This window comes from Eubalaena glacialis, chromosome 8, assembly GCF_028564815.1.
Source record: "Eubalaena glacialis isolate mEubGla1 chromosome 8, mEubGla1.1.hap2.+ XY, whole genome shotgun sequence".
Taxonomy (NCBI): domain Eukaryota; kingdom Metazoa; phylum Chordata; class Mammalia; order Artiodactyla; family Balaenidae; genus Eubalaena; species Eubalaena glacialis.
The window spans coordinates 123,482,775-123,509,579 of record NC_083723.1 but is presented as its reverse complement, the minus strand read 5'-3'; the positions used below and the strand labels follow the sequence as shown (position 1 = coordinate 123,509,579).

Below are 26,805 nucleotides of genomic sequence, written 5' to 3'. Positions count from 1 at the left end.
ATAGCGTTGTTAGGGACAGTGAGTGATTGCAGGGTTTTAAACAAGGAAGTGACCAGGTCAGATTTGGTGGTTCAGAAAGTTACTCTGGAGGAAATGTGGAGAAGACCTGGGGTTTGTCAGTGAACAAGTGGAATGAAACAAGACTAGAAGCAGGAACACCAGTAAGGGGACTACTGCAATAGTCTTAGCAATCATAATAATAATAATAACTTATGAAGAACTACCATCCAAACAAGGAATTAAAGAAAGAGGATGATATGGGTTACAAGAAACAGGAATTCCAACACAATATCTGGGATCTTTAGGAAGTTCAATTTTGCTGAAGCCTAAATAATAGCAAGGCGAGGGTGATGGAAGAGCTGCCCCTCCCCCAGCTCCACACCTACACTGTCTGGGGTCCAGAGAGAATCCTTCTAGCTCGCTGTCACTCTCTCCACCATTGCTGCCATCGTAATTCCTGATAAGTGGACTCTCCACGTAGAGGATACTTCCAGAATCTTGGCCTCTCAGTTTCATAAACTCCTCTCCTGCTCTGATACTGATCTCCACCCTCCCTCAGCCACTTGCTTCCACAGTCTTACCCTAGACCTCGTCATTAACATGACTGCAGTCTTCCCACACCCAAATCATCACCCAAAGCTTCTCCTCTCCTCAAGCCTCCAAAATCTCCTCCTCCATCCTCACACTCAGTAGTGAGTTTGCTCCCATTTTACCAAGGAAGCAGCAGCAGTCAGAAGAGAGCTTCTCCCACAATCACTCTGCCCATCCACCTGCCTCTGTGCCCCCAAACTCTCCCCTCCTGCCTGTTCTCTGCTAAGTCATCCCAGAGACCCCGAGTTAATGGGTTAGGGGTGTGGCCTGGGCTGGAGATCTTTAAATGCTCCCAGATGACTTTAACGTCCATCCAAGGTTGAAAACTGCTGCCGTAGATGAACGACCGTGCTCTCCCCTCTCACCTACACAAGGACATTGTTCCAGAAATCGTTCCCTCCCTCCCAGCATCATTCATTTGTCCCTCCACTGGCTCTTTCTTATCAGCTACGAACATGTTCTTAATTCTCCCAATTTAAAGAAAGCTTTTCCACCCCATTTCTCCCTCCAGCTACTGCTTCACTGCAAAACTTCTCTGAAGGGTACTTGTGTCTGTAATTCCTCTTCTTCCCTTTGCCCCCTGGACCCACCAAGGCTGTTGCTACCACGTTCACCAACGGCCTCCTCAGGGCTATAGCCTGTGGCCGCTACTCAGTCTTCGACTTCAGTGACAATAGGCAAAATTTGTCACAGTGACCACTGCCTTCTCCCTAGAATGCTTCCTCAAACTGCCTTCCAGGACGCTACCTTCCTCTGGTTTTCCTCCTAATTTGTGACGGACCCTTCTCCGCATCCTTTCTTGGTTTCTCCTGTTATCTGACCCCTTGAGACTGGACTGCCCCAAGGCTCAGGCTTTGGACCACTTCCCTAACCATGTTCATTCTCTTGGGACCCTCATCCAATCTTGTGGCATTAATACTTTCTAAACATTGACTGCTACATGTACACTTCCAGCCTAAACGCCCGATGCCTACATCCAAATGCCAACTGGACATCTCTTCTTGAATGTCTAGCAAGCATCTCAAATGCATCACGTGCAGAATGGAGCCCCGACCTCTTCTCAAACACGTTCCTCCCGGCACTCACGCCATGCCGTGAGTGCACGGCAGCTCCGTCCTCTGGGGGGGTGCTCAGCTCAGCCCTTGTAACCTGCAGGACTGCCACACCCAGGGTCAACCTGCGAGCAAATCCCAGTGGCTCTGCTTTCCAAATATACTCGGAATGCAACTATTTCTCACCATCTCTATTACTACCTTTTATTCAAATCCGGTCTCTGTATCACCTGAGTGATTGGACAGCCTCCCATCTGGCCTCCTTGCTCTTGCCTTGACCCCTACCGTGACTGCTCAGCATGGCAGCCGTATTGGTCCAGTTCCACGTAAGTCAGATCATGTCTGTCCTGCTCAAACCCTCCAACACTTTCCCATCTCATTCACAGTAAAAGGCAAGGCTCTCAAAATAGCCTACAGGGCCCTGCGTGGTCCCTCCTCCCCACCCCCCATACACACAGAGGCTGTTATCTCTCTGACCTCAGAGCTTCCAGCTACACCCAGGTTCCTTTAATACACAGGCCCATAAACCCAGGGCCTTTGCACTTGGTGTTCCCTCCTGACCCTGCTCCCATAGCGAACTTTTCATCTCCCTTCCCTAGTTTTTATAAATTAAACTTTTTATTTGGGGATAATTGTCAATTCACATACAGTTGTAAGAAATAATACAGAGAGGCCCTGTTTATCCTTCAGTTTTTCCCAATGGTGACCTCTTGCAAAACTATTGTATAATATACAGTGAATATGTTAGTTATCTGTGGCTACTGTAAAAATTACCACCAACTAGGTGACTTAAAGCAATAGAAATTTATTCTCTCACAATTGCGCAGGCGAGAAGTCCCAAACCAAGGTGTAGGCAGCGCTGTCTCCCCTTCCGGGGGCTCTAGGAGAGAACCTCCTTGCTTTTTCCATCTTCAGGTGGCTGGTCCACTGCACCTTCCTCTCCTCTGTCTTCACATCACCTTCTCCTGTGCGTGCGTGCCCACGCATGTGTAATCTCCTTCTGCCTCTCTCTTATAAGGACACTTGTAATGACATTTGAAGCCCACACGGATAATCCAGGATAATCTCCTGATCTCAAGATCCTTAATTTAATTACACCTGCAAAGACCTTTTCTCCAAAGAAGGCAGCATTTACAGGTTCTGGGCACTAGGTTTGGACCTACCTCTGGGAGCCATTACCAACTTCGCACAGCAGTGAAGACAGGACCATTCCCATCACCACAGAATTCCTCAAGTTGCCCTTTAGAGCCACACCCACTTCCCTCCCATCCCCACTCCCTCCTTAACACCTGGCAACCACTAATCTGTTCTCTATCTCTATAATTTTGTCATTTCAAGAATGTTATATAAATGGAATCACACAGTATGTAACCTTTGAAACTAGCTTTTTTCACTCAGCATACTTATTTTGTGTCACCTGTGTAGTTGTATGTATCAATAGCTTATTCCTTTTCATTGCTTAGTGGGAGCCCATGGTATGGATATGCAAGTTTGTTTAACCCACCATTCACCCACCAAAGGACACTTGGGTGGCTTCCAGGTTGGGGCTATTATGAATAAAGCTGCTATGAACATTCATAGGCAGATTTTGGGGTGAACATAAGTTTTCATTACTCTGGGACAAATGCCCAAGAGTGCAATTACTGTGTTAAGTGAGTGTTTAGTTTTATAAGAAAATGCCAAACTGTGTTCCAGAGGACCAGTTTGCATTCCCACCAGTAATGTATGGGTGAGTCATTCAGTTTCTCTACATCTTCACTAGCATTAGGTATTGTCACTAGTTTCTATTTTAGCCATTCTGATAGTTGTGTAGTCTAATGGTTAGAGGTAGTGAACAGCCTTCCATGGGCTTATTTACCACCCTTATGTCCTCTTTGGTGGATGTCTGTTTATGTCTTTTGTTCATTTTCTGATTGGATTGTCTGGGGTTTTTTTACCTCTGAGTTTTAAGCATTCTTTGTATAGTCTAAATACTAGTCATTTGTCTGATATGTGTTTTATACATATTTTCTCCTATCCTTTAGCTTTTATTGTCATCTTCTTAGCAGAGTCGTTCAAGAGAAATTTTTAAAAATATTTATCAGTTTTTCCTTTTATGGATGGTGCATTTGGTGTCAAGTCAAAGAACTCTTCACCTTGCCCTAGATCCCAAAGATTTTCTCTGATATTTTTTCTAAGAGTTTTGTAGTTTTATCTTTTGCATTTAAATCTGTGACCCATTTTGAGTTAATGTTGTATAAGGTGTGAGAGTTAAGTGGAGTTCATTTTTGTGTCTTTGGATGTCCAGTTGTTCCCGCACCATTTGGTGAAAGGTTATCTTTTCTCCATTGAATTGCTTTTGCACTTCTGTCAAAAATCAGTTGAGCATATTTGTGTGAGTTTATTTCTGGTTTCTCTGTTCTGTTCTATTGATCTACGTATCTATCCCTCTGCCAATATCACATTGTCTTGATTACTGTAGCTATAGAATAAGCCTCAACATGGGGGAGAGTGATTCTTCCACTTTATTCTTCTTTTTCAAAAATGTGTTAGGTACTCTAGTTCCTTTGCCTTTTTATATAAATTTTAAAATAATCTTTATCTACAAAAACTCTTGCTGGGATTTTGATAGGAATTGAGTTAACCTGAATATCAATTTTGAAAGAATTGATGTCTTTACTAGGTCGAATCTTCCAAACCATCAACATGCTATGTCTCTCCATTTATTTCGGTTTTCTTTGATTTCTTTCATCATCACTGGGTAGTTTCAGCATATAAATCCTGCACGTGTTATATTTACACTAAATATTTCCATCTTTTGAGTAATTGTAAATGGTATTGTTTTTTTAATTTCAGTGTCCACATGGTCATTGCTAGTACATAGAAATGCTATTGATTTTTGTGTCCTTTTATAATCTGTGGCCTTGCAGAACTCACTTATTAGTTCTAGGAGGTTTGTTTGTTTGTGGGCTTTTTTTAAAGATTTATTGGGATTCTCTGTGTAGACAGTCATGTCATCTTCAAATAGGGATACTTTTATTTCTTCTTTATGATTTCTATGTCTTTTCTTTCCTTTTTTTGCCTTGTTGCTCTGGCTAGAACTTCCAGCAATGTGTTGAATAAGAGTAACGAGAGTGGACATTTTTGCCTTGTTCTGGATCTTAGGGGAAAAGCATTCAGTTTTTCACAGTTAAGTGTAGTGTTAGCTCAAGGTGTTCTGTAGATGCCCTTTATCAAGTTGAGGAAGTTCCCTCTATTCCAGTTTTTCTGAGAGTTTTTATCATGAATGGGTGTTGAATTTTGTCAAATGCTTTCTCTGCATTGATTGATGTGATCATTTGATTTTACTTCTTTAGCCTGTTAATATGGTAGGTTACATTGATAGATTTTTTTAAAAATATTTATTTATTTTGGCTGCTCCGGGTCTTAGTTGTGACACGTGGGATCTTTGTTGCAGCATGCGGACTTCTTAGTTGCGGCATGCGAACTCTTAGTTGCAGCATGCATGCGGGATCTAGTTCCCTGACCAGGGATTGAACCCGGGCCCCCTGCATTGGGAGGGCAGAGTCTTCTTACCCACTGGACCACCAGGGAAGTCCCAACATTGATAGATTTTTTAATACTGAAGCAGCCTTGCATGCCTGGAATGAACATCTCACATATTTTTCTTACTTGTTGTCTGTCTTTCCCATTTGAAGTCAAGTTCCGAGTGGGAAGAAACTTTTTGGTTCATTTTATTCATTGCTGTATCCTAGTTCCCAAAACAACACCAGGCATACAGTAAGCTCTCAACACCAACTCGTCGAATGAATGAAAGAACAGTAGAGCTGTGAAGAGAATTCCCAAGATTAAGGTGAAGGGAGATTCCAGGATGACAGCTGTGGGCAGCCAGTCCGGGTGGAACAGGTCAGAAGGCTCCAGAAGAGCCTATAGAGCCTGAATGCCCTGAGAAGAGGTCTAGATAGTCTGCAGAGCTTTGGGGTTGATTTGATAAGTACATAGAAAACTAAGCAAACAAACAAACAAACAAGCATTTTTTTAAAAAAGGTAATTATTATTGTGGTGCATCCACACAATGGAATATTATTCTAAAAAGAAATGAGCTATCAAGCCACAAGGAGACATAAAAGGAAGAGCCTTAAATGCATATTTTGAAGTGAAAGAAGCAAATCTGAAAAAGCTACATCCTGTATGATTCTAACTATGTGACCTTCTGAAAAAGGCAAAGCTATGGAAACAGTTAAAGATCAGTGGTTGCCAGGGGTTAGGAGAGGGAAAGATGAATAGACAGCACGGAGGATTTTAGGCAGTGAAACTACTCTGGATGATACTATAATGCTGGATACATGTCCTTATACATTTATCCAAACCCAGAGAATGTACAACACCAAGAGTGAACCCTCATGTAAACTATGGACTTTGGGTGATTGTGATGTGTCAGTGTATGTTCATCAATAGCTACAAGTGTACCCCTCTGCTGGGGGATGTTGATGATGGGGGAGGCCGTGTGTTGGGGTCGGGGGGCTCAGGGGTATATGGGAACCCTCTGTACTTTCTACCCCATTTTGCTGTGAATCTAAAATTGCTCTAAAAAATAAAGTATTTTTTAAGCTAATTATGAACTCCAGAGAAAACAAAAGTTGCCCAGGAGAAGAAGAGCACTCACAGTTCACTCTATGGGTTCAGTCAGGACCACGTCCAGGTGTTTGTGGGGCCTGAAGTTTATACAATTGAGGGAGGACTCTTTAAGAAAAGAAAAGCACTAAATCAGAAAAAATCTGATTAACTCTCAGAGCAGTTTCTGGAATCTTTGTACCTTCCATGTCCTGATCTGTGGGTATGTTTGGGGATCAATGAAGCAGGGGAGGGGGCTGATGAGTCCTGAAAACCCCAAGGAAAGCCCAGAACTCCAGAAGGTACAGCAGCCCCTTGCTGGTGCCCACCAGCCCGGGACAAAGCACAAACTCCTGGGCAAACACCCCGGACCCCCGCACCGGGCAGGCTCCTTCACCTGCTCCTTCAGTTCACCGGGCTGGCGCTCGACTCCTCAAGACTCAGCACCATCAGAACCATTTTTTTTTAGATTCCATATATATGTGTTAGCATACGGTATTTGTTTTTCTCTTTCTGACTTACTTCACTCTGTATGACAGACTCTAGGTCCATCCACCTCACTACAAATAACTCAATTTCGTTTCTTTTTATGGCTGCAAATAAAGATGCAGATGTAGAGAATGAACTTGAGGACACGGCGGGGTGGGGAGGGTAAGCTGGGACGAAGTGAGAGAGCAGCATGGACATATATACACTACCAAATGTAAAATAGATAGCTAGTGGGAAGCAGCTGCATAGCACAGGGAGATCAGCTTGCTGCTTTGTGACCACCTAGAGGGGTGAGATAGGGAGGGTGGGAGGGAGACGCAAGAGGGAGGGGATATGGGAATATATGTATACGTATAGCTGACTCACTTTGTTATACAGCAGAAACTAACACAACATTGTAAAACAATTATACTCCAATAAAGATGTTAAAAAAAAAAAAAGACTCAGCACCAAGGCTGCCTGTTCCATGAACGTACCCCCCACCCTCTTCCCCAGAGTTGCCTGCCGGGGGCATGGGAAGAAGCCCAACGGACGTGGATTTGAACCCCAGCTCTGCCACATGCGAGTTACATGGCCTCGGACGTGTCACTTGACCTCCCAGAACTTCGTGTTTTATCTTCTGTAAATGCAAATAATAATGTCTGTCCTGCAGGGCTGTTGGGAAGAACAAACACCTGATATAGTGCTGGACACGTGGTGAGGGTGAGGAAACACGTCTTTCTTACTTTTTTTTGGCGGGGGGTGGGGGGGTGGGGCACGCGGCATGTGGGATCTTAGTTCCCTGACCAGGGCTTGAACCCGTGCCCCTCTGCAGTGGAAGCGTGGAGTCTTAACCACTGGACCACCAGGGAAATCCCACATCTTTCTTACTTTCTAGTAGCATTAGAAATTTTTTTTTAATTGTGGAAAAATACAAATAAAAGAAAATTTACCATCTTAACCATTTTTAAGTGTACAGTTCTGTGGCATTAACTACGTTCACATTGTTAATCACCACCATCCATCCACAGAACTGTTTTCATCTAGCAACACAAATTCTGTCCCCATTAACACTAACTCCCCATTCCTGCTTCCCCACAGTCCCTGGCACCCTCCATTCTACTTGCCGTACCCCCCCCCCAGCATTGGGGCTGGCCTCTGTGACTGGACTCCTTCCTTCTACCTGGTGTAGTGAGCTATTTACCTGTATTAATCCCCAACCTGGTCCAGAGGCGTCTCATATCCCTGCCCCACAGAGCCTAGTACAGGGCCGGGCCCACAGTAATACCAGCTCCAGGAGGAAGCGCAGAATGCCTGAGGGAGATGAACAGACAAAGGGTCCCGTATGGGTTCATGGGTTTGTGCTCTGGTTTTACATAGTGGGTGCTCAGAAAATATTGAAAGTCTAAAAGATGATATAAATGATTTTTGTAAACTTTTACATATTTTTTGAATGGGTAAAATATTCTAAATTCAAAAGCTACAAAAGAAAACACAGTGGAAAGTAAATGTCCCTCCACCCCTGTCCTCCAGCCCCTCACCAGAGGCAGCCGCTGTGACCAGTTTCTCCTGTATCTGTCCAGAGGCCTGTGTGTGTGTGTGTGTGTGTTCGTGCACTTACACACACACCAGCATGCTTTACACAATGTTCTGCACATTTTCTTTTTATTCTCTTGTGTCATCTTTGAGATTCTTCTCTATCCTTCTCTATCAGTACATAGAGGGTTTCCCTACTGTTTTTTTTTTTTTGCTTTGTTTTGTTTTGTCTTTCATTTTTGTCCACACTGCACAGCCTGTAGGATCTTAGTTCCCCCACCAGAGATCGAACCCGGGCCCTTCAGCAATGAAAGCACTGAATCCTAACCACTGGACCGCCAGGGAATTCCCGCCCTACTCTTTGATAGATTCATTGAGTGGTGTATTTATCTTGTCACCTGTTTACACCAGTCACGTGATTTGTTTACTATGTCACCTGTTGATGAACCTTCAGATGTTTCCAAATTCTTGCTATTCAAGCAGTAGTACAGTGAACAACCCCAGGTCTCACTCACAAATGATTGAATTTTGTATATAGTTGCGTGTATGTGTTAATCCCAAACTCCTAATTTATCCCTCCCCCTCCTCCCCTTTGGTAACCATGTTTGTTTTCTATGTCTGTGAGTCTATTTCTGTTTTGTAAATAAGTTCATTTGTATCATTTTTTTAGATTCCACATATAAGTGATTATCATATGATGTTTGTCTTTCTCTGTTGCAGACAACAGAATCGTATTCAGCCTTAGAAGGAAAGGAATTCTGACACATGCTACAGCATGGATGAACCTTGAGGACTTTATAGTAAGTGAAATCAGCCAGTCACATAAGGGCAAATACTGTATGATTTCATTCATATGAGGTAATCAGAGTACTCAGATTCACAGACAGCGAGCCCGTGGGGTGACCAGAGCGGCCTATCTAGCTGGACGTCCAGAAAGGGCTTCTCTTGGCCGACAGAGTCCCTGCAGAGACAGGAGTAAAGCTGGGAGGAACCCAGATTAGACCATGAGTGTCAAGTGCATAATGGGGTGGGGGGCATGGGTCAGAGCCTGTTCCTGAACCTGGAGTGGAACCGAAGCCCCCTCCCCACCCCACAGCGTGTGTGTGTGTGTGTGTGTGTGTGTGTGTGTGTGTGTGTGTGTGTGTATGGTCCTAGAGTAGGTAACGCCTGCGGTCACATCAGACGCTCTGACGGTCTGTGTGAATCCACGGGCGCGTAGGTGCATCTACAGACCGAAGGCACATCTGTGCACAGACTGCAGATCACAATGGGCCCGGCAAGGGCGCGCCGCGGTGCTCCTAGCCTGGCGATCACATATTCGGATGGATGCGGCGACGCTGCCTGCTCTGATCCCTAACTCATTATTAAGCTCCTCGCTCTTTGCAGACGCTCCCTGCGCCTCCCCCGCTCAGGGCTGCAGCGGCGCAGGCGCCGGGGCCGAGCCGAGCGCCGAGCTGGGAGCGAGCAGCCGCGCGCCGGGCCAGGGTCCCGGGGGAGCAGGTGAGCGACCCGCGCCGCGCGGTCCCCAGGCCCTTGGAGGAAACGCCGCGCCGCCGCGCTGCGCCGGCACCTCGGCCTTCCCTGCTTGGCAGTACCCATCTTGCTTCTGTTGGCATCACCCCTCCTTCCCTTGCCTGGCATCCCTCCTCGCCCCTGCCTGGTATCTCCTCTCCTCCCGTCTGCCTGGCATCCCTCCCCCCACCCCGTCTGGCATCTACCCCCTCCTCCCCTTGCCTGGCACCTCCCTTCTTTTCCCTTCCTGGCACCTTCCTCTTACCTGGCACCTTCCCCTTACCTGGCACCCCCTTCTCCCTGCCTGGCTTCTTCTTCCCCTCCTCCTTTCCTGATCTCTCCCCCCCCACTACTGACTCTCTCCCTCCCCCTGCCTGGCACCTCCCCCCACTCCTTTTCTTGCACCTCTTCCATGACTGGCAAACTCCCATCCCGCCTCCTCTCTGATTCTCCCCCTTCCTCACCCCTGCCTGGCATCTTTCCCTCCTTCCCCTACCTGGTACCTTCCCCTTCTCCCTTCCCTGCATTTCCCCTCTTTCCCTTCGCCTGGCACCCTCCTGCCTGGTACCTTCCCTCCTCCCCAGCTGCCTTGTACCTGCTCCTCCCCGCCTAGCACTTTCCCATCCTGCTTCTGACTGGCATCCTCTCCCTCCTCTCCACCCCCTGCCTGGCACCTCCCCTTCTCCCCCTGCCTGGCACTTCCCCTCCTCCCCCCTGCCTGGCACCTCCCTTCCTCCCTTGTGTCTGGCACCTCCCCCCTGCCTGGCACCTCCTCTCCTCCCCCCTGCCTGGCACCTCCCCTCCTCCCCCCTTTCTGGCACCTCTCCTCCTTCCCCTCCCCTCCTCCCCACCACCTGGCACCTGCCCTGTCTCCACTTGGCATCCTCTTGCCTGGACACCTCGCTCCCTTCAGATTGTCCCTCTGTCTCCCACCTTCCTGCAGGGCACCTCCTCCCAGTCCTGGGCTGGTAACATCTCCCCTGCTGGCATCTTCCTCTCCTTGCCTCCCCTTCCTCCTCACCTTCTCAGAGTCGCCCTCTGGCCAACACCACCTACACGTGACCCTGAACTGCTCTCAAGCCCCGCCCCCTGTAGGTACTGCGCTGCCCCCCCATCCCCGACTCCCCACCATCTGCCCAGGGACCCCAGCTCACAAGTTGGGCTCTGACCCCAGCCCACAGCCGTCCTGCTCTTACATGGGGGTGAAACCAGGCTGTGCACACAGGGAGGGTTCCATGTGAGCTGAACAGAGTACAGAGCAGGTCAGCTCTACCTGCCGGCCACCCTAGATTCCCTTGGGATGTCCCTGAGCTCCAGAAGTCATCCAGGTCCCAACCTGGCTGATGATCCTCCTCCGCCTATTGCCAAGTCCCCCAAATTTGCCTGCCCTGCCAGGGCCTGGGCTCTGCCTGGATCCTCTGCTCTCGTCCATCTAACTCTGTCCTGCAGGACCCGCCTCTGATGGCTTCCTGCACTCACACTGCTCCCACCCCACACTCCTCCTCGTGCCACCCAGCCGGGCTGGCCCTCGCCTGCCCCCTCGTCCCTTCCTGCACACCTCCTGCCTTCCTCAGACCGTGCCAGGGAGTGGGTCCACGCAGCGGGCCCCTCAGCATCCTCAGGCCCATTGTGAGTCTGCCTCTGGGGCTTGGGGTCTGGCCCGCCCCTCCCACTGCCCTCTCCTTTCAGATCCTCCTCAGAATGGCCCTTGGTGCTGCAGGCACGGTAGGCTCTGGGCCCGGGCACCGAGGGGGCACTGGATGACTCCCCCACTGCAGGACCCAGCCACCTATGACTCCAGGCCTTCAGCACCCACCCGCCGTGGTACAGGTAGGCGCTGTTTCCCCCACCAGCCCAGGAGCAGGAGCCCTGGGGCTCCACTGAGAGCTGGTGGCTCTCAGCCTCTGGTCACACTCCATGGCCCCCTCTTGGCACTTCTGCCCCCATCTGGACCCATGGCAGTGCCTCTTCTCATCCCCTGTGACAGCTGGAGCCTCTGCCCAGACCCTGCTGCCAGCTACCGCCACCGTTGCCCTCCCTCTTGCTCAGTGTCCCCTTACCTCCCGCTGTCCCTGGCCCTGCCTCTCAGAGCCATTGCAGACAGGGGCGAGTGAGCCTGAAGCCAAGGTTTTGGTTCATGTGAAAATGGTCTAGTGCTCTGGCTTGTTCCACTTCCTCCCCACCCCCAGACCCCGAGACACGCCTCCTTGCCCTCACGTGTGTGTGAGTGCACCCATGTGCCCAACACCCCCCACACACGTGTGCACACATGCTTTCTGCCAGTCGGGAGGAACAGGAACCTGCTGAGCCCTGGCACAACTTGGGCTCTAGAAACCTACCCCCAAACATGTATGGCGAACACCTGAAAGCCTTCCAGGCTGCAGGCAGGGCTTTGTTTGGGTCAGGAGGGGTGGTGGTGGCATCCTGTTTCAGGGCGTCTGGGGCAGCCAGCCCTGCACTGGCTCAGAGGCACACTCAGGCCCATTGCACGTCAGCTGGACCCTCCTGAGCCTCCTCCCGGCAGTGTGAGAGGAGGACAGCCTAGCTAGTCCCACGTTGGGTGCCCCTGGTCCAGAAGGAAGTGCTGAGGCCCCACGTGGAAAGGCAGCCTGCCCCAGAGCCCCATCCATCTGTGGGGAGGGAGGGGTTGGAGCTGTGGGTCTGAAGCCTGCAGCCTGGTCTGAGCTCTGCCTGTCCAGCCCCACCCGTCACTTTGGCCACCTCACCGGTGGGAGTCACCTGGCAACAGATGGGATGCTCTCAGGGCCCTGGAGGTGTGAGGGACCCAGTCCCTGCCCTCAGGCTGGCAGTCCAGGATGGGGAGCAGACTTGGCCATCCCACAGGAAGTGCCAGAGTGGATGACTCAGGCCTCCAGGCTCTGACACGGGAGACGTCAGGAAAGCCCTTCGTAGGGGCAATTTGAAGTTGGCTTTCAGAGAACAGGAAGGTGGGGTAGGCTGGTGACTCGGGGGCAGGGGGTGGGCCGAATGAGAGTGCTTTTCTCAGCTTCTCCTCCCTGAGAAGGGGCAGAGGAACTTGCTTTCCTGCCTGGGCCGCTCTGAAGGCCAGGGCAGCCCCGCTCCCTCTCTACCCCGCACCCCTCTGGTTGGTTGGCCCAGGGCGGAATGGTGCAGGGCACTGGCTGCAGGGGGAGCCTGGCTGGCCCAGAGCTGGAGCAGCCCTGGATGCAGAGAGACTGTCACCGGGTGCTGGTCACCACGGAAACACGTGCAGTTCATCAAGGCCCCCAGACAAAGGTCCGACCCACTGGCCCACAACCTAACCACTGCCCTAGGTTAAGTGCAAAAGTGTTCCTTAGCTTGTGGGGTTGGTTTTTAAATGCAGACTCCTAGAGAAAAGGTGTGAGCTAGTATACTAAATACATTCTTCCCAGGCAGCCCTAAATTTCTGGGGTGTCTGAAGGTGGAGGCCAGGTCGAATGGGGGGGCTGGCTGATGGGGAGGCAACTCAGGTCCCTGGGAGGTACAGCAGAGCCAGGCCCTTACGTAGTGAATCCTTGTAATTGCAGCTGATTTGGGGTGCACTGAGGTAAGTCCTCAGGGGCTCCCCAGCAGCAGTAGGTGGGTGCCCTGGGCTGTTTCCGTCCTTGCCCAAGGGGGATGATCTACCTGAAGGTATGGGCGGTGGAGGAGGGGAGGCTTGAGAAGACTGGGGGGTTGGGAGGCTCTGGGAGCAGTGAGTACATCGTAGTGACACCTGGTCCCCGAGTGGCCCCAATCACGAGGTTCAGTCTAGGATTCCTGGGGAGTCGGGAGCCCCGACCTCCCCATGTGATGAAGGTGGTGAGGGGCGAGGTGCTGGGGGAAGTTTCTGGCATTTTATTTTGGAGTCACGTTGACGTAAAATTGGCCTTCATTCCGTGCATGCAGTCGCAGGCGGGGAGCCGACTTTGACGCCCGGTGGCTTGGGCACGTGCTGTCATTTGGATGCTGACAGGCCCCGTGCTAGCGTCTAGACAGCATGGGCGGGCGGCATGGGCCAGGCGTGCAGCAGCTGGAGGCTGTCTTCGCCCCAAGTGCCTGCGGTGTGATTGCGAGTGAGAGCTCGTTGTTAGTGAGCGTTAAGTGGCAGAGGTAATGAGCTGAGGTGGCACCAGGGGGAGGTGTCACCGGAGGACGCAGAGCCGCAGACATGCAGGACGAGCAAATGGCTCTCCTCTTTGGCTGGATTCTGAGCCCTCTTGAATCACTGGTCCAGCCTGCTTCTGGGGGGCATTCAGCTGAGGGAGACTTTGGGGGTGGGGCTGTGGCTCTTTGGGATATGCAGACCCTCGGTAACTCGTAGGGACCCTACGGGGGCGTATTTGGGCCCCCGTAGCACACCTCAGCCTGGCCCACCTCTTGATTTGCTTCCTAAGCTGTGAAACCCATTTCTCTGTGCCCCAAACTCACTTCCAGGAAATTTGAGAAACTGTCTCATGAGCATGTGGCCACTCATGCCTTTACTGGAATTTACAAACTTGGATCATCTCCCATGTCAACCTTCTTTCCAGACTGAAGAACATTCTGGGGCTTGGAGTGAGGAACAGTATGCTGTGAGGGGGGCGGGGGAGAAAAGATGCGGGAAGATGTACTCGCCTCATTCCAAAGGAGCTTGAGATAGTTTGCAAAGGCACACATAGTGAGGAAATCAGGACAGAGGAACGCAGGGTAGGGAAAGGATGTTGTAGCCAAGGAGGAGGTTAGCGGACAACACGCAAACCATGAGGCCTGGAGCCCCCTCTCACAGCGGGGACACATGAGGGGTTACACTGCCTGTAGGACAAAAGTCAAACCATTTGCCCCAAAAGACTGTGATTTCTGGCCCTGAGACCCCAAGAAGTGTCACCTGTGTGATGACATGCGGGGGATTCTGTGTGACAAGTTAAGCAATATCCTCAACAATTCCACAGCAGCTTCCTCGGGCTAAGCCCAGGGCTGACAGAACATCACACGGCTGTGCAAATACTGCTGACCGTGCTCGATCCAAAGATAAAATTTAGAACAGCTAGAAGAATGCATTGCCTGTTAATATTTACAACAAAGTTTCCAATGAATATCAGGCAGCAGGCAAGTTTATTTAAAATTGGGAATCAAGTACAGAGTTATCAATACATTCTTGGGCTAAGGGGACTCTCCTCATAGGAAAATAAAGGCCTTGATCAGCATGTGTGCCCAACAGGTGAGCTTGGGTACAGGGAGGGACCAGTCACACACCTTACCCCCAGGTCCTGAACCCACTGAGAACTAGACACAGATGGCAGGGCTTTATCAACTTTATGGCAGGGAAAGCTGGACTGAAGAAAGAAGCCTGAACCTGAAGCCCAGATGTAGAAGGTGGACCTGACACCCTAACCTTGGGTTTGCTTACATGGCGCAGGTTAACAGGAGGAGATGGGCAGCCTCCTGTCAGCAGACCCCCTCTAAAGGGGAAGGCAGGCCACGGGGGACAGCCGTGACTTCACCTCCCCCCTGACCCAGGAGAGGAACTTGTCCAGAAGGTGTCAGACCCTCACCACCTCATTAGACAGCCCCTCCCAAAGGGAAGAGAGGTGGGGCGAGGTGGCAGAGGATTATTCCAGAGTCTTGACTCCTGAAGAATAGATTAGAAGCCTCCTTGTGAACACATGATGACAAGAGAGCAGGGTCCCCTTTGCAGTGGGGGTGGGGCCATCCACGTTGCTGGACAGTGACATCAAAGCTCAAGTTCCGACTTGGGAGTGACCTTTGACCCTACCCCTTCCTCCTCTCTCCATCGGGACAATCGTTTTATTTGAGTTTATTTCCTAGACACATCTCACTTCCATCCACTTCTTATTCCCCACGTCACCACGCTAGTGCATGCTTCTGTTGTCTTCCGCCTGGATGACAACTGGTGCCCCGCACAGGGTCTGGCCCCCTCCCCCCAGCCCCAACCCATCAGAGTAGCCAAATGGGCTTCTTGTAACACAGGCCTGATCCGTTGCGTCTTCCGTTTCCTTGAGGGCTTCACATATGCTGTTCCCTTTGCCTGCAACACCCTTCCAGCTCCCTTCACCTGCCTAAGTACGTGCATCATTCAAGTCTTGACTTAAATACCACTTCTTCCAGGGACACTTTCTCCCACTCCAAGGTGTAAAGTTCCACCTTCTTTTGTCTTGTAGCATGTGCCAAAAATTTCAATATTTCATGGACGTGCTCCTTAAAGGCACAGACTGCATTTGTCTTGTTCAACACAGTGCTGAAAAATATATATATGTATTTTTTTGGCCGTGCGGCTTGGGGAACCTTGGTTCAACCAGGGGTTGAACCCGGGCCACGGCAGTGAAAGCGCAGAGTCCTCACCACTGGACTGCCAGGGAACTCCCTGTTTCTTGAATGAACGAGCGGATGAATGAGGCAGTGGGGGAGAGGAGGTGGCCTTGACAGCTGATGCTAAAAGGAGCCTGAGATCCCTCTGTACCGTTGGCCCCGCCCTCTCTACTCCCCGACGACCCAAGGGTGGGCCATTCTTGCGTGCCCGCCTTGACCGGCTGACACCTGAGCTGCTCTGTGCAGGTGCTCTTGGCCCACACCCCGGCAGTCCCTCTCCGATAGGACCAGTTCACCATGATCAGGGAAGTCCATCCCCTCTTCAGTTGTTCTTGTGGTGAGGGAGGTTCTTCCTTCCTGTGACCTCGGTCTTGCCCTTGGAGTTACAGAGAATGAACCCCTTTCTGCTTCCGTGACATTTGCCCGCCTCCGGACATCCTTGGAGTTACAGAGAATGAACCCCTTTCTGCTTCCGCGACATTTGCCCGCCTCCGGACATTTGGAGGCAGGTCTCCCACACGCCCTGCGTCTGCTCTCGGGAACATCCAGCTCTGGCGTCTTCAGATGTGCCTTACCTGGGGGCCTGTGCCGGCTGCTCAGACCTTGGCGCCCACTGGGAGAGCTGGACTGGGGCGGGGCTGTCTAGACAGGCTTCAGAGCCCCCAGGCCTCCTTAGAGGCTGAGCTGTGCCCTTTACCTGCTAGGCAGACTTGGGCAGAGACACTTAGCTCCCTGGGTCTCAGTGTCTCCTTGTAGGACAGGACTTAATCCCCTGCCTATAAAGACTCCGGGGGAAGCTGAGTACCAAGCACTCTGCACAAGGCCCGCATGCCATGGATGCGGGGAGCGCCCCTCATCACTGCTGGGTTAAAATGTGATGCTGGGCTCTGTCCCGGCTCCAGGTGTCAGCTGTAGACCCCAGAGCACTGGCTCTGGTGACCGACCGGTGTCTCCCTGGTTTCCAGCCCAGCCCGCTGTCCTCACTGACACCGTTGCCTCGTAAAGGCCAGAGTCAGCGAGAAGCCCCGGGCTTTCCGCCCACCAGTGAGAAGGTTGTCTCTGATCCCGGTTCTGAGAGCTCAGATGCAGAGTTACCCTGTGAGCGTTCGCCATCTTTCCAGACAGCAGCTCGCTATCCAGCCTGATGCAATCGGTGTGTTTGCGAGGCCTGCCTTCTTGGCCTTTAATGACGTTTTTAGTTGGAGAGAAAAAAAAAAAAAAAAAAAAAGTGAGCCAGTGGAACCCAGGAGAGAGCCCTGTGGTCCTCCGTCTCTCCAGGGCTGTGAACAGATTCCTTCTGGTCCCAGCAGCTGAATCAACAGCAGGGGCCCAGGTGGGTGGGCTTGGGGGAGGTGCTGCAGGAGTGGGGGAGGGTCCTGCTGGTGGGGGCGGGGCCTGCGTAGAGGGAGGGGAAGCTGAGCTCCAGCTCTGTCTGTAAATCCCACTCCACCCCTCCGCCACCAGCGGGAAGCATCATCGTGCTTTTGCTTTTTCTTGCCTCAGTTTCCGCTCTGAGCCCCGACTTTACCACCCCTTCCCCCATTTTACCCAGACCTCTTCCTTCAGGAGAAAATCCAGTCTTAGAAACCCTGTCGAAAATATGCCCGCTGGGTGGTCGACACCCCATCTGTCAAGACTGCCCCCCAGCAGCCCTCACTTCCTCCGCAGCACCCAAGACTCCACAGCAGCGACTTCAGGAAGGGGAAGGGAAGGGACGCAGGCTGGGGTCAGAATAGTAGCAGCCAGTGTTGACCGAGGGCTTATTGCGGTTTTAAGACTTTTACATGGTTTAACTGATTTGTCCTCACCGCAACACTGTGAGGTAAATGTTATTATTGTCACCACTTTTAAGATGAGAAACGAAGGTGCAGAGAGGTTAAGAAGCTTCCCAGTGGTCGGGGAAGAGTCGCAGCTGCAGTCTGTCCACCGCATCTTCTGAGGTGCCATGACCCAAACCTCGGCCCTCAAAGGGAGAAGCAGCCAGGCCCCTCTACGGGCCAGCATCCCCTGTTCACCCCAGCTCTGAGGCCCAGGTCAAAGGCTAGTTGTCATTGTGCACGAGGCCCACACCATTTCTTCCCATTAATTGCTGGGTCCCTAGGGGCGTGAGAGATTCAACCCCTAAAATAGGGAATGGGGGCGCGGTGGATTGCAGAGCTCGCACCCCTTCAGAAACAGCCCCTCAACTCCATCTGTGTTGCCAGATTTCCAGCGTTTTAAGAGATTCTGGGAATCTGGCTTTTTATATGAAATCTTTCCATTTTAAAGATTTTTTAAAGTGTTTAAGACGCACTGTGGGCTAAGCGAAACCTGTCTGGCTTTCCCAGTTTGCAGCATCCACCGTGAGCTTTCCTTACCCCATGACCTGTCACCTGTCATCTCTTCTAGCCTTCAGGCCCTGAACCCCGAATCAGTGTTTCTCAGTGGGCTCCAGTTGAGACACACTGCATGAAGAGTTGCTGTCACTTTGGGTGGCCTCCTGCTGTCAATGAATTATAAACGAAATGCAGAGTCTTGTCAAACACTTGAGGACCCTCTCCGAAGTAGAGAAGCATCACTCATCAGTCCTCAGGGATGTGCTGCTAATGAGAAGGGCCAAGGCTTTTGGAGATTCTCCCTCTCAACTTGTCCATGTTGTGAACCCAGAGCAGTGGCTGCTGAGGGAATTCAGGGTACTTTTGACAACCAGCGTGAGAGCTGTCAGAGGGTGAGCAGAAAAGAACGCTGGCCTTGAGATCAGAACATGGGAGTTTGAGCCCCTTTGACACTAGTTGGCTGTCTGGCCCTGAGTCAGTCATTAACTTTGTGTTCCTCATCTTTAAAATGGGTATACTAATAATATCCAGCCCTTTCACTTCCTGGGATGTTGAAAGAACCAAATTAAATCATGAATATTGAACTGTTTTGTAGGCTATTAAGCTTCATAAAGATATATGTGTTAATTTAGAGGCGTTTGACAAAGTCTCTCCCAGTGTCTTGAGTATGACACACACAAGTGGCCTGAATGCAGTGGTGTGCTGGTAAATACTTAACAACTGGCTCTTGACAGGGTGGGAAGGGGGAGATGAAATATGATTTGCATCATTTGCTAATGTCTGTGGTATAAATACTCCTACCATAGCTGATTTTAAACTACCACCATGACACTGCAGCACATCACTGGATATTACTGTGATTGAGTAAAATTGCTGCCGATTGAAGACTAATTCCAAAGGGTGTAGAACATTTGGAGAGAGGGCTCTGTCCTGGTGCCTTTTTCAATACGTTCAGTAAAGACTTGGATGAAGAGAGAAGGTCACGCTCACTGGATTTATGAATGATGCACAGCTGGAAAGGATGGTAAATATATTGGATAAGGGAATTGAGATCCAAAAGCTCTCAAGCTGGAATAATGGGTTAATTCTTACAAGAGGAATATTCTTGAGTCCAAAAAGGCAACTTTACAAGTATGGGATGGAGAGACATGTTTTGGCACAAAGTAGAAAGAGAATCAAGTTTTTAATTGACAGGAAGTTCAGTACAAGTCCAAAGTGGGATGGGTGCTTACCAAAGAGTAATAGATTAGTAACAGTGAGGACTTCATTCAGTCCTCTATGACTTAAAGACAATTTTCACATATGCCCTCTCGTTTCTATTTCGCTACTCACAATAACGCAGTGAGAGAGGTGCGATGATGCTATACCCATTTTAGAGATGAAGAGATTGAGGCTCAGAGAGGTTGGCACTTTTGTCCTCCTGTCAATAGGTGGTGGAATAAAGACTCAAACTCAGGTCTTCTGGCCCCAGATTCTGCCCTGTGTTGTGCTCATGAGCATTGTTATTTTGTTTGTTTGTTTTATTGGCGTGTAGTTGATTTACAATGTTGTGTTAATTTCTGCTGGCCAGCAAAGTGATTCAGTTACACATATATACACATTCTTTTTCATATATATATATATATATATATACATTTTTTTTTTTTTGGCCACACCACACAGCTTGTGGGATCTTAATTCCCCAACCAGGGATTGAACCTGGGCCCTCAGCAGTGAAAGTGCAGAGTCCTAACCACTGGACCGCCAGGGAATTCCCATCTTTTTCGTATTCTTTTCCATTATGACTTATCACAGGATATTGAATATAGTTCCCTGTGCTATACAGTAGGACCTTGTTTATATAAGTCCATTGTTCTGAGTTCCCTGCGTTCTGTGGCTTCAGGCAAACCAGAGGATGTGAAGGGAGGGGCCGGGTGGGGTATGGACCAGCAAGGAATAGTGAGGAGCAGTGCTGGGGGAGGATTAGTTTGCTAGACCTGCTGTAACCAAGCGCCAGACTGGGAGGCTTTAACAGTGGAAATGTATTTTCTCGCAGTTCCAGAGGCTGAAGCTGGAGGTCGAGGTGTGGGCGGGGTTGGCTTCCTCTGAGGGCTGTGCGGGAAGGCTGTGCTCCAGGCCTCCCTCCGTGGCTTGTAGACGGCCGTCTTCTGCCTGTGCCTCCTCACATTGTCTTCCCTTCGTGTGTGTCTGTCTCTGTCCTAACTTCCCCAGTGTTATGACACCAGTCATATTGGATTGGGGTCACCCTAGGGACCCACCTCATTTTAACTTGATTACCTCCTTAAAGACCCTCCAAATAAGATCGCATTCTGAAGTACTGGGGGTTAGGACTCCAACAAATGAATTGGGGATGATGGGGGCTGGAGGGGACACACCGTTCTCCCAAGACAGAGGGACTTTGAGAGCTGCCTTCAGAATTTGGAGTCACGTCTTATGAGGGAGAAGACTGCGCTCTAGGTGGCCGGAACCTCCAGGAGGTGACCCCGGGTCACGCCCACCACAGGAAGAGCCAAGGCCCCCGAGGGACAATTTGACTTGCTGCCACCGCAGACTCCCTTGGGCCCTTTGGCTGCCGGGACACCGGCTCCACACCTGGCTCTAGCTTTCCGCACGTGGGAACGCGTGGAGCCGGAGGGAGGCCTCCAGCACCTCTGTTCCCGCAGATACGCGGGCAGGCAGTACGCCCTGGCTCGGCGGCCGGCCCACAGCCGACCACGGGCAGCTCTGCCGCTGCTGCTTAGCCCTGGCGCCCCGCCGCCTCTGCCAGGGTTTGGGCGCAGCTCCCGGAAACTCACCGGTCCCACCGTCACCCTGGGGCACGGCTGCAGCTGCTGGCTGCTCCACCGCCGCCATGGTCCCCCCACCAACCCAGAGCCCCTCGGAGGAGGTAGCCGTCGGGGGCGTTGGCCTCGCTTTCCCATAAGGAAGCCCGGAGCTCTGGCGGGGGGCACTGGCCCTCTACTCATCCCTCCTCGGGCCGCAGCTGTGGCCATCCCGGGGCAGGAGCTGACGTGAGCTGCTCAGTCTCCCACCCTCTCCACGCCCTGAGCCCCGTCAGTCCCCATTCGGTCCTCAGACTCAAGAGTCCCAAGGGCTGTGACTGTGTCCACCGTGTGAAGCAGCGGCACTTCGTACAAGACGGCCACGCAGTAGGGGACGGGGGCGGGGAGGAGGCCCTGCTTTTCCTTCAGATGCCTCCATCGGCAGCTCCCAAACCTCGGCTTCCCTGGGCCCAGCGAGCGGCCTTATGAATTCTTCCTGGATTTCCCTCCAGTTGACTCACTACTCGTGGTGGCTTCTCGATGTCCCCCCTCCCCTCCTTTCCTGCAGCCCCTCCCCTAACCAAGTTTCTACACCGGCTTCTCATGTAAGACCCACGCTGGATACTAATGGCCGTTCTCTGCTCAAGGAAGCTTCCAGTGGTTTGGGTAGAACCCAGGCTCCCCTTTGGCTCCCTGAGCGTCCATGATTGGCCACTATGAATAATCACCTGGCCAACCCCTCACGGGTACCCTCCCTGGCATTTGGGACAGCCCGCAGGTGAAGGGCTTTGAGGGCTCCTGTATTCACTAGTCCCCTAGCTGGGGGTTGGTGGGCAGCAGGACCACCAGGACCCAGAGGTAAGGCAGGGCAGCGGCGGCCGAGGCCCCTGGGTCTGGCAGGCTTAGCATCAGAAGCTAGTAATAGCAGACGATTCGTTAAGTGTTTACTCTGTGCCAGACGCTGTGCTGAAGTCTGCACATATATGACTTCTTTTTATTTTTTGGCCGCGCCTTGTGGCATGCAGGATCTCAGTTCCCCCACCAGGGATCGAACCCGTGCCCTCTGCAGTGGAAGCGCGGAGTCTTAACCACTGGACTGCCAGGGAAGTCCTTATACGACCTCACTTTAATCCTCACATCCGCCTGTGAGTCAGGTGAAGGGCTCTGTGTCTTGCAGACAGGGAAAATGAGGCTGACAGTGACTTGTTCAAGGTCATGATCACTCAGAGGCTGCACCAGGCCTGACATCCCAAGACTGTCTGACTCTAGAGCAGCGGTTCTCAACCCTGGGCAATTTCACTCTCCAGGGACAAAGGACAATGTCAGGAGATGGGGAGAGGAACGTGCTGGTAGAATTTACTGGATAGAGGCTAGAGATATTCCTAGCATCATTCGATACACGAGACGGCTCCCACAATAAAGAATTATCCACGGGACTTCCCTGGTGGTCCAGTGGCTAAGACTCCGTGCTTCCAGTGCCAGGGACTTGGGATTGATCCCTGGTCGGGGAACTAAGATCCCATGTGCCGCGCGGCACAGCCAAAAAAAAAAGAATTATCCAGTCCCAAAATGTCAACAGTGCCGGGGTTGAGAAGCCCTGTTCTTGAGTCCAAGCTCAGAGCCATCACACCATGGAGCCTACAGAGACCCCACCCAGGGAGGGCAGTGGGTTCAGGGCCTGGGGGAGGACAGGACCCCAGAATAACTGGAGCAACGGGCAGGGCAGTAAGGCCCCGTTGTCACAGCCCTGGCCCAGGACAGACTGGCTTGCAATGGCCAAGGCAAGTGCCCAGATCTGGGAGCAAGAGCCCGGGGTCAGGGCAGGCGGATGGGCTACCTGGAGGGGATTCATTATACAGGTCGGGCGGAGGGACACCCGCTGGCCTTGTTACAAAGGTTTGCAGAAACCAGGAGTGGTGCACCAAGCAGGTCCAGGCCCTGAGACCACCCCACTCCGTCTCCTTCCCCCTCCCGCTCCATGGTGAGTCTTCATGAGGCTTCTTGGTTGTCACCACAGCTGTTGGAGCCCCAGAGACTTCCAGGGTGTGCTGTGTGGGGACATGGGAGGGGCCGAGCCGGGCTTTGACCATGAAATCCTTGATCACAGGCAGCCCTCACAGACCATCTCCTCTCAATCCCACATACTTTTGCCTGGTTCCCCAAGAAGCCTGGGGCCCTCTGCGCATAGATGGAGACTTTTGCCTTTTGCTTGGATCATTTCTCCTACCCTTCTTAGGCCAGGGCGGACCCTCTGAGTTCTCCAGACCTATGGGCATCGCGTGGTGCCAGGAAGGCAGGACGAGGTGGCACTGGGGCTGCCCGTGGCCTGTGGGCAGGTAACCACGTGTTCCCAAAGGAAGTACCTTGGGTGGCTCCTGGAGGACAGGGCGGCGTGCCAACGTGGCAGTCCATGTGCATGGATCCTACCCAGGAGTTCCACGGACACACACGTGTGTGTCCATCTGTCCAGCCAGGAGAAGCCCGTGAACGGCCCGCTGATCCGCCCACAGGAGCGAGGAGCCAGGGGCTTGTTCAGCGTTTAACTGGGTTTCATTTTTTTGGCTAAAAGGTAATTCTTACATAGGAAATAATGCAGCTTCCTCCAACGCATTGACATTTATTTGAGACACCTCGATGGCAAATTTTCTAGAATTTGTATTCCCAGTGTTTGAAACAATCTGCTTGAGATTTTTGGGAGTGTATTTTAAAAGATAATTGAGGGTAATTCAGCTTAAACGCGCAGGCCTCTGGGGATCTTGATTTCCTTCTTTAAAAAGCAGGTGTTTGGGGAAGGTGGAGGGGCACACGTGTGTGTGTGTGTGTGTGTGTGTCTATCCCCAACAGGCGGGCACTCCGTGAGGGGACATCCGAGAGGCAGATTGAGATGAAGGAGAGAAGCCAGGGACCTTGAGGTTGGGAGACCCGTTCTGCAGTCCCAGCCCCAGCCTGTAACAGCACAGCGACTTCTGGCAGGTCACACAGCTCCTTAGAGCCTCCTCTTGCTTATCTTTAGAAGGGGGATCCCAGCCCCCACCCGGTAGGGTCTCTGTCAGTTAGACAGGTTGGTGTGTGTGAAAGTGCTTGTTCAACAGCGGACTCCCACATCTGAGATGGTATTATTAATCCTACGAAACACGAGCCCGGGTTGTAACATCACCCAGCGTCTGGAAGCACGCTGGCCATCCTGAGTAGACTTGGGGTGGGTTCTCTTTCCCCACACCTTTGAGATATTGGGGTCTCTCCTTGGGATTTATCCATGAACAAGGCATAAAGATCCCTGCCCTTGGGGCGCTTGCATTCTAACGGGGGAGAGAGAAGTGAAACGCTCAACGTAATAAGTAAGTAGGTTATAAAGGATGGAGGAAGGTGTGCAGGACGGGGAGGAAACCCAGCAGAATGAAAGGGAGAAAGAGCTGGCAGGGGAGGGGCAGGTGGTGACTTGTAATAGGGTGGACAGAGAGTGCCCCACTGAGAAGGGGACATTGGAACAAAGACTTCAGGGAGGCGACAGTGTTAGCTGGAGGAAGAGCATTCCTGGCAGAGGGAACAGCAGGCTCCAAGCCCTAAAGGCTGCCGAGTGCCTGGAGTTTCTGAAGAACCACGAGGAGGCCAGAGGCTGGAGCAGAGAGAAGAGTGACGGAGATGCGGGAGGTGAGGACACAGAGGGAGCAGAGAGTGGCATGGGACTGGGTCGGGGACCTGCACGACCTGACCGTCACTGGCAATGAGATGGGGGGGTGCCTTGGGAGGGTTTCAAGCAGAAGTGACGCCATCTGACTCCCCTTCCTAAAGGACCGTTCTGGTTGCGTGTTGAGAATAGAGGGTTGGGGGCCAGGTTGGAAGCAAGCTGTTCATTATGGATGGATTGGACCAGGGTGGTAGCAGTGGAGAAGTGAGAAGGGGTTGGATTCTGGATCCAGAGCCAACAGGACTTGCTTTCTGATTGGATGTGGGATGTGAGAAAAAGGCAGGATTCCAGGATGGTGCCAAGGTCACGGGCCCGAGCAGCTGGAAGGAGAGTGAGGTCCGTGGGTAGTGAGGCAAGTTTGAGGTGGCAGAGCGGGAGTTTCATCGTGGGCATATCTATTCAAGGTCCAGGTGGAATCGACAGTATGTGAGCAGACAACTGGATACATGAGTCCAAGGATTGGGAGAGAAAATGGGCTGGAGGAAAATGGGAGTTGTCAACATATAGAAGGCATTTAAAACTCTGAGATTGGGGGATGGATGAAATCTCCAAAGAATGATTGTAGAACAGTGAAGAGGACCAAGGACTGGCCCTGGGGCACCCGACCCTGAGAGGGAAAGAGGGCCGGACAGCCAAGGAGATGGAGAAGGAGCAGCCAGGGAGGCGGGAGGAAAGCCAGGAGAGGGCAGTGTCTTATGAGCGAAGGGAAGAGAGTATTTAAAAGAGGAGAGAGTGATCAACTGTGTGGGATGCTGAGGCTGGAGACGCAAGGTGATGCCCGAGGACTGACGGTTGCACTTGGCGACGTGCGGTCATCGGCGGCGGCCGGACGGGAGCGTTTTCAGTGGAGCCGTGAGATGTGCTCCTGGAGGGACTGGAATTCGAGGAGAGCCGAGACAGCAAACGTAGACAACTCTTTTGAGAAATTTCATTGCAACTGGGCAGTAACCAATGGGATAAGCAGGTTATGTGAGTGTTTCTCAGGGAAGGTGACAGTGCTTTAGCATGCTGATGGGAGCCGTGCACGAGAGAGAGCTAAGCTGATGGTGTGATGGTGCGGGGGAGAATTGCTGGAGCGATGCCCTCGCGTGTGCTGGAGGGGACAGGAGTTCATAGGCAAGGGGACGGCCGGCTTTAGATTGGAGCACAGATAACTCAGCTGTAGGGACCAGGCGAGAGAGTTGCCAGGAGGTGGGAGGAGGTGGTGGGAACCTCTGGAAGTTCTTCAGAAGCTTCTGTTTTCTCAGGGAAGTGGGAAGCAAGGGCATCAGATGGGAGTGAGGAGCAGGGGAGGAGGAGTTGGAGGTTGGAGGAGGGAGAAGATGTGGAAAACTCACATAGGGGAGTGGGAGCGGGAAAGGACCTGAATGGTCTAGGGAAAGAGGGGGATGGCAGGGCAGGATGAGGCCAGTTGAAGTCCAAGCTCTGGGAATGACAGTGAGACCAGGTTAGGGTGGTGGTGTATCTCTCCAGCCATGTTCAGGTCCTGGGGTGCAGGGGAGGAGTTGGTGAAGCCGAGTTTAACTCTTAAGTAAGAGAGTCAAGAGTATACGCAAAGGAGGTTAAAATGGTAAATTTTACGTTATGTATGTTTTACCATAACTAAAAATGAAAAAGAGTATATATATATATGTCAGGGCGGTGTTGTGATGAGGGGTGCAGGTCAAAGAAACAGACCAGCGGTTCCAGTGGCGTCACAGGCTTTGGGGGTCAGGGGGCTGGACAAAAAGGAGATGGTGGTCCGAGAGTGGGGAGCTTAGGACTGAGATGGGGGGGGCTGCAGGTGCTGGAATGGCAGGGTCCAAGAGGTGACGCTGGCGTGAGTGACTGAGGGAGGGTGGAGGGTCGCTGGAGGAGAGGCGGCCAAGGAACCCAGAGCCTTGGGGTATGGGAAGGGCTGTCCATGAGGGTCCAGGAGAGCAGCAGGAAGAGGTCAGGGGTGACAGAGGAGTGACTGTGAGCCAGGAGCTAGAAGGCTCCAGAAAAGAAGGCGCCGT

At 51.8% G+C, this 26,805-nt stretch overlaps 1 protein-coding gene across 1 annotated transcript in view; it reads left to right on the top strand.

Moving 5' to 3' along the window:
• The first annotated feature begins 9,650 nt into the window (after positions 1 to 9,650).
• Positions 9,651 to 26,805, top strand: part of SMARCD3 (SWI/SNF related, matrix associated, actin dependent regulator of chromatin, subfamily d, member 3) — a 32,813-nt gene continuing 15,658 nt past the window's right edge. Inside the window, exons 1-2 of the mRNA XM_061198952.1 lie at positions 9,651 to 9,740; positions 11,442 to 11,582. Of these exons, the coding sequence (XP_061054935.1) occupies positions 11,544 to 11,582 (39 nt within the window). The 5' untranslated portion in view covers positions 9,651 to 9,740; positions 11,442 to 11,543. The remainder of the gene's footprint in view (positions 9,741 to 11,441; positions 11,583 to 26,805) is intronic.